Genomic DNA, 14,724 nt, shown 5'->3' on the forward strand with positions numbered 1-14,724 from the left:
TGTGGGAACTTTGAGTTCTCCCTGTCTCTTTCATGGCTGGGAGAACTGCCAGGCAGTGAGAGCCACAGAAGACCAGGGTTGCTCAGGTTTTTATCTTCTGGCAGATAAGTGTCTTCAAATGATATGTAGATTAATAATAAATAACCCAGCCTGGATTGTTTCTTTGCAAATCTCTCTGATCCACAAGTGACAAGTGCCAGTTACAGGAATTTGAGTGGTCACTGGAACTGAGTCCTCCAGGCGCCTAGTGGGTAGTGGGGTGGAGGAGAGGACACCATTCCAACTGACTCCTGGTGGGGACCCCGGGGCTGGGGACCCCAGGGCTGCCCTCCCTTAGGATGGCAGGGATTTTACCTTCAAGGTGACTCTTTTCTACCCCCTCCTCTATCTGATGTCTCTGATAGTGAAGCGTTTTCACTATCACTCTTCCAGGCCAAGTCTGTGTCCCTGCATCGGCCTCAACCAGTCTCCCTGCTTCCTCCAAGCAACAGATTGTGGGGCCAATATGTGCTTCCTGTTAAAAAACATAGATCTATGTATGGCTGAGGCCTTTGCTGCTACCCACTCCAGTATTCTTGGGCTTTCCTTGTGGCTCAGCTGGTGAAGAATCCACCTGCAATGCAGGAGACCTGGGTTCGATCCCTGGGTCGGGAAAATCCCCTGGAGAAGGAGAATTCCACGGACTGTATAGCCATGGGGTCTCAAAGAGTCAGAAATGACTGAGCAACTTTCACTTTCACTTGAAATTATCACAACATTGCTGTTGTTTTTTTCCCACAACGTTGTTAATTGACTATATTCCAATATATGATAAAAAGTTAAAAAAGCTTTCTTGTCCTTTCCACCCATCCTTCTCAGAGACCACCTGATCAATTTTCCAAAACTCTGACCACATCATCCCTTTACTCCTACACTGCCATCAGTAAACTCCTGATTCATCTCATCTATTGGATACTCCGCAATTGGGCCCCATGATTCTTGAGTATTTGTTGTTATTGCTCAGAATGCTGACCGATAAACCATTTATTTCTTTTTTCTGGCTGCACAACTTGTAGGATCTTAGTTCTCCCACCAGGGATTGAAGTTGTGCCCCTGTGGTGGAATCTAGAGTCCTAACCACTAGACCACCAGGGAAGTCCCTTTCACTATAGTTTCAATTTGCAGTTTCCTGGTTACTAGTGAGGACTGAGTACTTTTATATTCTCATTGACCATTCATATATCTTCCTTTGTAGAAGTATTTAGTCAAATTTTCTGCTATTAAAAAAGCAAGCAAACAAATAAACCCTGAGGTTGTTAGCCTTTTAATTATAGATTTGCAGAAATATAATATATGCACATGTGTGTGTACATCCCCTGCCACTACATATATATATATACACACACATACTCTGGATATAAGACATGTATTTTGAAGATTTCTCCCAATCTTGGCTTACCTATTCATTTTTAAATAGTGTCTTTTGATGAATAATGTCTTCATTTTGATGAAATCCAATATATCAATTTTTAAATAATGGTTAGTAACTTCTATGTTCTTTGTAAGATATCTTTGCCAACCCCAGATCATAAATACATTCTATTATATTTTTTTCTAGAACTGTGCTATTTATCTGTCTTCAAGTTCACCAATTCTTTCTTCTGTATTTTCATTCCACTGCTTAGCCCATCCAGTGAATTTTTGTTTTTGTTGCTATATTTTTTAGTTCAATAATTTCAGATTGGTTCTTTTATATATTTCTCTAGTTGCTGAGATTTTTATTATGTTTCAAGAGGGTTTGTGATTGCTTGTTGAAGCATTTTTATGATGACTGCTTTAAAATCTTTGTTAGATAAGTTCAACATCTAAAGTCTTAGTGCTGGCATCTATTGATTATGTTTTCTTATTCAGGTTCCTAGTTTTTGGCATAATGAGTGATTTTCTATTGAAAGCTAGGCACTTTGCATATTATGTTAGAAAACTCTGATCCTATTTAAATCTTCTGTTTTAGCTGGCAGTCACCCTATTGAGTTTAGCATGCAGGTTCTGGCTTAATTTCATGGGCTGTCATTCCAAAGATGATTTAATTTTCAGAGTGCTTGGGTGCTATTCTGGTCGGCTTCATTTGTGTGCTACCTGAGACCAAGCTGAAAACCTACATAATACTGCACATTATAATTCAGTTCTCAAATATTTGCCATATTGATTCTATTCAGTCTGACATGTGGATCACTCAGGGGTTTGCTTTAGACTTCATACACAAGTTTAAAAATCCCTTTCATCAATTTCTTCTCTTGCAAAACCTCTTCTGGATGGATGAGTGACATCTTCTTACTGCTGGGTGGTGGTGTCAAAGTCCTAGGCAGGTTAAAACATGGCAGCTTTCTTCTTCAGAGTGAGCAAGTGAGAAGAGTGAGTGAGACTGGGGGAGAGAAAGAATCAGCAAAATGAAAGTTAACAGTATTTTGTAAATTAATCTTTGAAGTGACACCCCATCACTTCTGCCCTATTCTATTTGTTAGGAGCAAGTCACTAAATCAGGTCACACACAACCAAAGGTGATTACTTAGGGCATCATGTAAGGGTATGGGGATCATTGGGAGTCACTGTAGAAGCAGCCTGCCACAGTCTCCTTTAATTTTTCTCATCACTATTTCGTAGTTTTCAGAGATGTTAAAGAAGAAAAAAGCTACCTTTACATTTATTCATATATTGTCTTCAATTTGTTGTTATGCCCACTCAGTGAATTTGAAATTTCAGATACTGCAGTTTTGCATTATTTTTTTTTTCTTTGGTTCTTTTCCTGGGTTTTTATTTCTCTTCTAAGATTTCCCATGTGTTCATGCACTATGATCATTTTTTCTTTTAATTCCTTGAACATATTTTTAATAGATGCTTTTAAGTCCTTGCCTGCTAATTGGACTTCTGAGTCTCCTGGGGGTCTGTTTCTGTTGGCTGCTCTTTTCCTTTACTATGGGTCATGTTTCCTGTTTACAGTAAACATGTCTACTGTATACTGAACACTGGGAATAAAATAAGTCATAGAGACTCTGACTTTTGCTGTTATTTTCTAAAGTTGATCTTTGTTCTTTCAGGCAGTTACATTACTGGTTGATTTCCTTGAATTTGTGGAAACTTGATTTTATCCAGTGCTAGAATGGGTCTGTGAAAAGACACTCTGATTTTTATATGGTAACTAGGGATCAAATTTCATTTTAAAAAATATATACATATTTTTTATTTTTTAAATTTAATTAATGTTTGGCAACACTGTGTCTTTGTTGCTGTGTGTGAGTTTTCTCTAGTTGCAGCAAGCACGGCTACTTTAGTTGCAGTCCACAGACTTATTGTGGTTGCTTTTCTTGTGGTGGAACACAGGCTGTATGGGCTTCAGTACTTGTGGCACATGGACTTGGTTGCCCAGTGGCATTCAGAATCTTCTCAAACCAGGGACTGAACACATGTACCCATCTGGCAGGCAGATCCCTACCCACTGGACCACCAGGGAAGTCCAAACTTCATTCTTTTACAAGTGGATTATCCAGCTATTGCAGCACCATTTTAAAAAAAGATTATTCTTTCCCCATTAAATGGTCTTGGCACACTTGTCAAAAATCAATTGACTGTAGATATGTGGGTCAATTTCTGGACTCAGTTCTATTCCATTGATCTAATTATTTATCCTTACACTAATACTACACTATCTTGATTAGTGTGCTTTGTATTAAGTTTTGAAACTGGGAAGGTAAGAGTCCTTCAACACTGTTCTTCAAGATTCTTTTGGCTATTCTGGGCCTCTTATAATTCTATGTGAATTTTAAGATTAATTTGTTGACTTTGGGGGGCTGAAACGCCAATACTTTGGCCACCTGATGTGAAGAACCAACTCATTGGGAAAGACCCTGATGCTGGGAAAGATTGAAGGCAGGAGGAGAAGGGGATGACAGAGGATGAGATGGTTGGATGGCATCACCGATGGGGGTGATGGACGTGAGTTTGAGTAGGCTCCAGGAGTTGGCGATGGACAGGGAAGCCTGGCATGCTGCAGTCCATGAGGTCGCAGACAGTTGGACACGACTGAGGAACTGAACTGAACTGCTGATTTTGACAAAGAAGCTAGCTGAGAGTCTGATAGGGAATATGCTGAATATGTAGAACAATTTGAGAAGTATTGCCATCGTAAGAATCTTGTCTTCTGATCATGAACATGGATGACTTTACATTTTAAAGGTTTTCTTTAATATTTTGCTAATATTTTGTACTTTATGTTTTACCCTTCTTTGTTAAATTTTTAAAATTCTTTTTGATGCTATTATAAATGGAATTGTTTTCTTAATTGCATTTTCAGATTGTTTTCAAATATGTTATATGCCATATTCTCTCTCTCCTCTCCTTTCGAGACTCTAATTATATGTGAAGTGAAAGTGAAAGGCTCTCAGTCGTGTCCGACTCTTTGTGACGCTGCGGACTATACAGTGCATGGAATTATCCAGGGCAGCACACTGGAGTGGGTAGCTGTTCCCTCCTCCATGGGATCTTCCCAACCCAGGGAAGATCTGAACCCAGGTCTCCCACATTGCAGGTGGATTCTTTACCAGCTGAGCCACCAAGGAAGCCCAATTATACATAGACTGCCTTATATTATTCCATAGATAACTGATATTTTTTCCCTACAGTCTTTTTTCTCTACTTTAATTTTGATCATTTTTATTGATCTGTCTTCACATTAACTGATTCTTTTACAGTATCCAGTCTACCATTAAGCCCATTCAATGAGTTGATTTCAGACATTGTATTTTCCAGTTCTAGAATTTTCATTTGTTTATGTTTACAATAGCTTGGTTAACTTTTTCTCTTTATAGGTCAAATTTTCTTAAATTTTCATAAATTTCAAGTTTTCTTGCTTTTCTGCATGTCTCATGATTTCATAGTGTATTCCAGATACTGTTTATAAAAGGACAAAAGCTAATGCAATGTGTGTATGTTAGACGCTGTCATGTCCGACTCTTTGCCAGCCCATTGGACTGTAGCCCACCAGGCTCCTCTGTTCATGGGATTCTCCAGGCAAGAATACTGGAGTGGGTCACCATCCCTTCTCCAGGGGATCTTCCTGACCAAGGAACTGAAGCCGGGTCTCTTGCATTTCAGGCAGATTCTTTACTGAGTCAGCAGAGAAGCCCCTAATATAGTATACTACTTGTTTCCCCAAAAGTAAAACCCTTTCCTCTAACCGTTAGAGGAAATGATCATTCAGATTCCCCCTAGAGTAGGGTTGGAGATGAGTTGTCACTTTTTTTAGGAGTGACGTCACTTAGATTGATTTCACCTGTGGTTAATCCAAATGCCAACCTTCCCAGGTGCTACTTTTTGATCTTGCTAGAATTTGAGCTGTAAATGTGTTGGTTGCACTTCTATATGTTTGCGATTCATCTTTTTATAAACTTTTATTTATGTATGGCTGCACTGGGTCTTCATTGCTGTGAGTGGGCTTTCTCTCGTTGCAGCAAGTGGGGGCTTCTCTCTACTTGCAGTGCCTGGGCTTCTCATTGCGGCAGCTTCTCTTATGGAGCGCTGGCTCAAGGGCACTTGGGCTCAGGAGTTTCAGCTCGTGGGCTCTAGAGTGCAGGCTCAGTAGCTGCGGCACAGAAGCCTCGTTGCCCCATGGAGCGTGGGATCTCAGTTCCTGGACCAGGGGTTGAATCTGCGTCCCCTGCATTAGCAGGCAGATTCTTAAGGGATTCATCTCTAGAGTCAACTCCGACAGAGTCCCAGAATGTAATCACCCCAAGAACGTGCACAACTACGTTATTTATGTCTGTCAGCATAAAAACGAAATCTCCTCAGCATTAAACCCAGAGGAAATATAACTCCTCTTTTCTAGGATTCCAAGCAAGTCATTCGTTGGCTTCAACTGGGTCATGTGCCTAATATAGACCATTTTTGAGAATACAGTAAGGACAAAAAGCGAAACGCATAAACTATGTGAACAATTTGCTACCATTTGTTTCAAAAAGGGTAAAGAAAATGTGTGTATATATGTGTAGACAGAATCTCTAGAATACCGAAAACATTGGTGGCCTCTAGGGAGGGGAACAGGATGCTTGGGAAAGATTTTTCATTGTATATCCAGTTTGAATTTTAAGCCACATAAGTTACCTATTCAAAAAAATTAAATGAAAAATTGAAATGCAGTTGCCAAAATATTCAGTGGTTTCTTTTGTGGCAGTCAGGGTTAAAAAGCACAGACCAAATAAGTTATGAGTCCCATTTGCCAGATGAAGGGAGGTGGCAAGGGCAGCAAGTAACTTCATGTTTCATCATCAAAAGCAAAGAACTTCACAGCCATTCTGTCTGCTAACCTTCTCAGTCCTATTCTTACCAGCCTAGTTGTTCAAAAAGATAGCTCTGCTTGTTCTTATTAGAATGCTTAAAAGACGAGGGTCTTGGAGCTGGCTCCTTGCTTTCACCGACTCATAACATTGCTGTCCTACTTTCTCAAAATACCGATTAAGAAACAAAGTTTGCTAAATATACAAAGACAAAGAAGCAGGGTTGCTGGTCCCAGAGCTGTTTATGGGTATCTGATGTAAAGGAAGCTTTCTGATATCCTGTAAAGACATCAAGGCAATTCTTCCCAACAAATACAACTAAGTGTTCTCTATCACACATTTTTTACCTTTAGGTAAATATAATCTTGTGGGATTTGCTTTCCCTTCATTCTGTCGACACAACCCAGAGCTCAGGAATAAAAGATATCTTTGAATGAAAGAGCATGTACCTACACTAAGCCTTGATTAGTATTCTGCTATCCTCTCTGATTTTTCCAATTGGCCTCTGCTTTCCCATAAATATGTATGCACTTAAAACCATTTGGGACTTTAAGAATTCAGAGAAGTTTGTGTATTTAGAGAAAATAAAACACCCTAACCCAGGGCCACAGCACAGGATCTTGCTGGAAGGCCTCCAGTTTGCTTCTCCATTGTGATGGATTAATGATTAGTTTAAGAAAACGTGCTTGGCTCACACAAGGAATAAGCAGGACCCTGCTTGAATGCCAAATCCCCTATTTCCAATTCTGAGACTAGGACACAGTGTGCTTTCCCTTTTGAGAATTGCACAGTGGTAAAGAATCCGCCTGCCAGTGCAGGAGATGCAGATTAGGGTTGGAGCCCTGGGGGAAGGAAATGGCAACCCACTCCAGTGTTCTTGCCTGGAGAATTCCATGGACAGAGGAGCCTGGGAGGCTATAGTCCATGGGGTTGAGAAGAGCTGGACACAAGTGAGCACTGCTCACTGCTTCAGTTTGTTATATTCAAGCCTTACAGTTGACATTTATGGCTTAAAATGCTCTAAGACTAACAATGAACAATCTGAAAAGAAAATTACAAAAACAATTCCATTTAAAATAGCATCTAATAGATAATCAACAAGGACCCACTGCGTGGCACAGGGAGCTCTGCCCAATACTCTGTAATAACATATGGGAAAGAATCTGAAAAATAATATATGTATAACTGAATCACTTCATGTGCACCTGAAACAAATATAACATTGTAAATCAACTATATTCCAGTTTAAAATAAACATGTTTTTAAAGAGCATCTAAAACATACTTAGGAATTAACTTAACCAAGGAGGTGGAAGACTTATACCATGAAAACTATAACATATATCTGAAAGAATATTAAAGACATTAATAAGTGGAAAGAAATCTCATGTTCAGGGACTGTTAGACTTATTAAGACAGCAATACTACCCTAAGCAATTTACAGATTTAATGCTATCTCTATCAAAATCTCAATTCTTCTGCAGAAATAGAAAAGCTCATCCTAAAATTCATAGAATCTCTAGTATTTGTTTGGCTGTGCCAGACTTTAGTTACAGCAAGTGGGATCGTCGATCTTCACGGTGGCATGCAGGATCTTTAGTTGTGGCATGTGGGATCTAGTTCCCTGACTGGGGATCAAACTCGGTCCCCTGCATTGGGAGTTCGGCGGCTTAGCCACTGGATCACCAGGGAAATCCGCTGGAGGAACTTTACATTTGTGCATCAAAAGATACTATCAACAGAGTAAAAAGGCAGTTACAGGATGGGAGAGAATATTTGCAAATTACATATCTGAATCAGCATCCCAAATATACAGAAAACTCCTAAAACTCCGTAACAAAAAATAACCTCAGTTAAGAATGAACAAAAGACTTAATAGGCATATATCCATATAATAGTCAAGATACACAAATGGCCAGTAAGCACATGAAAAGATGCAACATCACTAATAATTATGGAAATGCAAATAAAAAGTACAGTGAGATACCTCACATCTATCTGGTGGCTATCAAAAAACTCCAGAAAACATCAAATGTTGGTGAAGACGTGGAGAAATTAGAAGTCTTCTGCTCTATTGGTGGGAGTGTAATTGAAAGCAGGGTCTCAAGGAGGCATCTGTATAGCCATATTGATAGCAGCATTATTCACAACAGCTAAACATGGAAGCAACCCAAGAGTCTCTTGACAGATGAATGGATAAACAAGATGTGCTACATGCACACAATGGAAAACTACTCAGCCTCAAAAAAGTTCTGATATACGCTATGTATGTTAAGTGACATAATTCTGACACAAAAAGACAAATACTGTATGATTCCACTTATAATGAGGTACTGAGAGCAGTCAACATCATAGACCTAGAAAGCGGGTGCTAGGGGGACAAGGGAGTGGGGTTATTGTTTCATGGGTATAGTTTCAATTTTCCAAGATGAAAAGACTTCTGGAGATGGATGGTCGTACAACGTAAACGTACTTAATACCACTGAACTGTACACTGAAAAATAGTTAAGATGAGGAATTTCTTGGTTTCCTTGTCCAGTGGTTAGGACTCTGCTTTCGCTGCCGAGGATGCAGGTTTGATCCCTAGTTGGGGAACTAAGATCCTGCAAGCCACAAGGTCAAAAATTTTAAAAAGAAAAAAAAGATTGAGATGGTCTGTTTTATGTTATATGCATTTTAAGACAAAAAATAGTTCAAGAAATTCTCAAGATATCTGAGGTCTTCATTATATTCTCAACATTTAATTTTCTAGGGATCATACCTTCCCTTCTACATCTGAATTTTCTTTTAAAAACATGTTTCTAAGCATTTCAATCAGAAGTACTAACATACCACTGATATTCCCTTGATGCTAATTTTTAAGGTAAAGGCATTTTACCAAACTTAAAAAATAGGTTGCAACCTCATTATTGAAAAGTATGATCCAAAAGAAAATAGAACAAATAGGGTGGAGCAATCCTTTATTTTTAGACTCTCTCACAAAGGGGTTTTTAGTACATAGAGTTTCCAGTGGAGAAGAGAGAACGTGAGAATCAGTCTCCAGCCACTGGCAGCTGCTCGGCTCAGGGCCGAAGATCCTCCTGGCCCGAGTGGTGAGGTGGAGGTGTGTACTTCCCTTCCTTGATTAGCTTATCCCGCTGTCTCTTGATGGCATTCAGACGTTTCATCTGTCAAAGGAGGAAAATATTTAAACTCGGAGGGAGATACGCACCAGAAAGTGAGCACTGGAGAAGCTGAATACAAAACTGGTTTCCTTTTTAAACTATGGAAGCTTTTCATCCTGGAGGGCCTCTGAGATAAATCTCATCTTTAAAGAATCAATTTCTGCTGTATATATAATAATACCTCCTTGAAAACGGGTAACTGGTATGTTCCTATTATATAGAGGAATATAAGCATTTATAAAAATAATAGAGATACAGCAGCTTTAAGAGGTATACTTGTGCATGCTAAAATCTTTAAAAATATGAAAAGCTGACATCACCTCACACATATGCTGGTGACTGCTCACTAGGTATGAATGAAGCAGAAACAGGCCAATGAGGTCTGTGGGCCGCATTGAAAGACCTGCTATGTGCTCAGCCAGTAGTCGCTCAGAGAGGCAGGGCCTTGAGTTCTGCCTTTTCCCCTCAGCAGGACGTGCCCTACGGATGAAAATCAAGCTATCCAAGACTGTGTGAGAGCTGCAATTAACGGATTCTGGGACATGGAAAACAGACTTACCAATCCTGAATGCACTATTCCTTGGCTCAAAACCCAATGGCTTTCATCTTACTGAGAGGAAAAGCTGAATCCTTCCCTAGAAGGACTTATAAGACCCTTCTCTTATGTCTTTAATATCTTCCTCCAGCTCTCTCTGCTCCAACTCAGAGACCCTTCCATTCGCTGCTTCCTCCCTCAAGTGTACGTGGTTCACAATCTCCAAGTCTCTGCTCAAATGTTTTCTATCCTTGAGCTCTTTTAGGAGCACTCCACTGAAGCACAGAGCAACCATACCAGTGCTTCCTATCCTTCTGTTTATTTTCCCCACTGCACTTACCAACACCTGACACGCTATTTCTTACCTTGTTTGTAGATTTTCTGTATCCCACCCCCAACCCTTGCCCCACGAATGAGTTCCGTTAGGGCAGGGACTTTTTGCTGTTTTGCTTACTGCTATATTCCCAGTACCTGGAATAGTTCCTGACATAATAGGTGATCCAAAAAATACTTTTTGAGTGAATGACTAGGTTTTCACAAAGGCATGAAGGGGCAGTACATTCAATTAAACATCCCATTAACTTTAAAGAATGAGGACGTAACTTCAGTAGAAAAAAACTTTAGGTATTCCCAATACTAAACATTAACCATTTAAAAAACTGTATTCTTAACATTTCTCTAGTAAAGAATTTCCCAACATAAAACTAGTTATGGTTGAGGTATCATACAGCCGTTATGTCAAATGTCTCTCCCAGCTAGAACCAATCATGACTTGGTGTTCTGAATATAAGCACAGGGTCTAGAATCAGCACTGCCAGGTTCCAATGCTATTTCCACCTCTTACTGGGCTATGTGACCTTAGGTAATGGACTTAATATTTCCTTGCTTCAATGTTTTAATCATACAGTGGGGAAAATAATTCTATAGCATCTCATAGGAGATTATTGCAAGAAATATAGGTACTATTACATTCTAAGAACTTAGAAAAGTGTTTGATTCTAATTCTTTGATTCACTAACATCTTCACTTAGATGACCTCTAAAATGGTAACATCTCTCTTCAGAAATTCACAGGATGAGGAAGTGACCTTAGAGCAACACTATATTTCCAGATAAGGAAACCAAGATTAGATGGGAAAGACTTTCTTGAAGTCACAAAACTAGTGGTGGTAAAACCAGCATCAAAATCCAGCTCTCCCAACTCCCAATCTAATATTCTTTCCACCTCATCACACTGTCTCTTCTTGGTGTAAATTTTCCATAATAAATCAAGTGTTAATCTGAGCAAGGAATAAGTGGGGAGAGAAGTGGGGAGAGAAGAAGAGAAGTTATGACATCCTGCGAACTAATTAGCTGGTTGGTGGCCAGCCACCACCCACTCCTTGTCTACCACAGTATCACTCAATGATCAATATTCTTCCAGAGAACATGACAAATTATTACCTGACAACCATTTATTCCTTCCAAATTTGGCTTTACTTCACCCAAATGCCAATAGCAGATTATAAAAGACAAGCTATTTTAAAATGGATACAGATAACTTTAGAGATACATTTAACTGAAAATCTAAATTGTATTCCTGAATCCCAAGGAGCTGACAGTAATAAAAATAATTATATGTTATATGTGGAGCACAGAATTAGGCAAAATGACAGCCCATAGCTAAAGATTTCTTCTCTAAAGGCGAACAGGACCCTATATGTTATGCAGTTCATTCAACTCTTGAGGAGGTAAACACTATGCTACTAACACTTTTTCCCCTGTATTTTCGGTCAGGATCACCTAAAACAATCTCATTAACACCTCCATCTTCTGCAGAGTAGAAATCTAGAGGTTGTTTTGTTAGGTTCAGTGTAATAGAGCTACAGGATTTTAACCTCTTCCCCAGTGAGGGTTCAATGAATTTGAAATATATTTGCCCAAACATTTTCAAGGACAAACACCCAAGACTAGTTGATACTCTTTACTTTCCAGCCTACGCAAAAATGGAAGTCTACGTATGCAATTTCTAACCTGATGGCTGCAGCAGGGTACAATGCTAAGGAAAATATTGGGTTTGCCAAAAAGTTTGATGGGAAAACCCTAATGAACTTTTTGGCCAACCCAATATGTGAGACTATGAGGAAGAACACTGAACAGGTTAACACAGTTAACTTCCTTGACATGGTACCTAAGTAGAGAAGGTATTTCACACAAAATTTTGCCAATTCACATGGGGCAAGCCAATGCCCAGTGATCAGTTAGAAGTATTTAAAAGTAGCTCTAGAGAAACAAGGAAGTAATTCCATTCCCATCTTCATCACTTCCTCACCGTTTTCTGTCGAAGCAGACATTCTCTGAAATCCTCAAATTCTATTTTGCACTCCTTCTCTGCTCGGATACTACCGATTCCATGTGCACACTCTATCCATTCTTTCTCAAAAGCATGGCATCGAGCTGGAATCCTGTGAGGCTGCTCAGCACTCTGGATTGTCATCCAGTGGTCTAAGTCAACACCCAGCTTTTTCTGCACATCAAAGAACGGCATGGCTGAAGTGGAAGGGGAAAAAAAGGAATGCCATAAAGTTGCAGTCAAAAGAGAAATTTCTGAGAAAAATGAGATAATTATGACAAACCACCCTCTAGAAAGATATTTTGTACCAGTCCCCCAATTTCTTCTCCCCAAACTTTTTCATTACACAAGTTCTTCCAGTTCATGGTAGATAAGCAATTTTCATGCTTTCACAAAACTCACACTCCAGGAAAAGGGAACTTGAACCAAAAAACAATGCATTAAAAATCCTCTATATTGATAAGGTCATTTTAATCAAAAGTTAAAAAGTGTGTTTTATTGAATTTTCAAAATATATGTTATTTATTTGGCAGTGCAGGGTCTTAGTTGCAGCATGCAGTATCTTTAGCTGCCGCAGGCGAACTGGGCTCTAGTTTCCTAACCAGGAATTGAACCCAGGCCCTGCATTGGGAGTGTAGAGTCTAAGCTACTGGACCACTAAAGAAGTCCTTGTATTGAATATTTTGATTCAGTAATCCCAATGCTTTGAGATAGATCTGAAGAAATAACTGAAATAAAAAAGCACAGCATAAAAACATTTCTTTCCACTTTTCGATCCATAATAACTTAAGAAGCCATCTTGAAGCGGGAATGTCATCCTGTGTTAGCATAGCATCAGCTCGTAGACCTTTCATAGTACCTTGCATGTCCCTGTAATATACTATTCATATGCACATCTCCCTTTTGAACAACTTTGAGGATAGGGACCAGTCAGGTAGGAGCTCAATAATTGTTGGGGGAAAAAAAAAGAAATTCAAACAACTTAAAAGTGCAAGAATAGAGAAAGTGTTTGTCTCTCAGTCATGTCCCCACTCTTTTCCACACCATGGACTGTAGCCCACCCGGCTCCTCCGTCCATGGAATTCTCCAGGCGAGAATACTAGAGTTGGTTGCCATGCCCTTCCAGGGGATCTTCCCAACCTAGGGATCGAATCCGGGGCTTCTGCATTTCAGGCAGATTCTTTACCGTCTTCGCCACCAGTGAAGTAAGAGAAATGAATAATTAAATCCAGTACCCATCTGGTAGACAATGGTGGGGGGAGGATAATACACATGAAATATACATTTTAATGTTTAATGAAAAAAAGGAGGGGGTTACAGTAATGTAAAAAAAAAAAAACTTCAAAAGAAGACTGAAAGGAAGCACAAAAAAAGGTCAACAGTTATGTTTATGAGTGGCAGGCTTACAGGTGAATGTAATTTTGAAGTTTTCTACCCAGTCATTTCTACCCAGATTGATAGTTTTCTTTCAGTCATTTACTGAGTAATAATGTTCCAGTCACTGGGATGCGGGTGGTGGGGAGCAGCTGCAACCTAAGCACTAGCATAGGACACACAGAGGGAGCTGGGAGTCAACGGGCGACCACAAGACGTAAGGAGGAAGCACCTATTCTGTCCGGGAAACTGGGAAAATGCCTTTAAGATGGGTGGCGTTTGATACGGATCAAGGCCAGGTCGGTGACAGAGTATTCCATTGGGGCACACGCTGCACGAGTTACAGCCGGTGTGCTGGGTTATGTCTGGGGTACACTGAGCACCCAGACGCGGCTGGAGCGCAGAGTGCACGTCGGGAAGAACGCAAAGAGCTTTAGAGGTTGGCAGGGCCTAAATCCCGCAAGGCCACTCAGCAAACTGGGAAAGGAATGTGGACTTCAGGTTAAGAAACAAAAGGCCAAGTATGAGTCTGTCAGAAAGTTAAGTCAACCTGGAAAAAGAGCCGAGACAGACGCGCTCTACAGGCTTCAGTGACATAGGCTGTGTGGACCAAGGAGCCTGGGAAAGCAGAAAATATGGCCAGGAGAAAGGTTATCCACCCAGCAAGCCAAGAGGAAATCTGTTAAAGAGCTCTCGGAAGGACGCGCTTTAGGCGCTATCGCCCAGCGGACACACACAGCCCCTACCGTCCGGCTGCTGTGTCCTTTTCTCCTCGCTGGCCGCCTCTCCTAGACGATTCTCAGGCGACAAGGAGGCCTGCCGCAAAGGAAGCCCGCTGCGCGACTCTTGCAGCGCGACGCCGGGAGCCGACCTGCCTTCCGCCGTAGCGCCCCGGAACCATAGAGACCAAGCCCATCTGTCTGCGCCTGCGCGGCCGTCTGAGTTGACCTCCAGAGACTGCGAACGAGCGGACCTTGCCCAGATAACCGCGTGAGAGGCATCCCCAGGGTTTA

General features: G+C 40.5%; 1 protein-coding gene across 1 annotated transcript; it reads right to left on the minus strand.

Annotated features, from left to right (window-relative positions):
* Positions 1-9,281: 9,281 nt before the first annotated feature.
* Positions 9,282-14,587, minus strand: NDUFS5 (NADH:ubiquinone oxidoreductase subunit S5). The gene is made up of 3 exons (XM_068966412.1): positions 14,458-14,587; positions 12,317-12,534; positions 9,282-9,474 (listed from the first exon to the last, which is right to left on the minus strand). Exons 2-3 carry the CDS (start codon positions 12,530-12,532, stop codon positions 9,370-9,372), a joined length of 321 nt encoding a protein of 106 aa, XP_068822513.1. The 5' UTR covers positions 12,533-12,534; positions 14,458-14,587; the 3' UTR covers positions 9,282-9,369.
* Between the last annotated feature and the right edge of the window lie 137 nt (positions 14,588-14,724).

This window comes from Capricornis sumatraensis, chromosome 2 (genome assembly GCF_032405125.1).
Source record: "Capricornis sumatraensis isolate serow.1 chromosome 2, serow.2, whole genome shotgun sequence".
Lineage (NCBI taxonomy): Eukaryota > Metazoa > Chordata > Mammalia > Artiodactyla > Bovidae > Capricornis > Capricornis sumatraensis.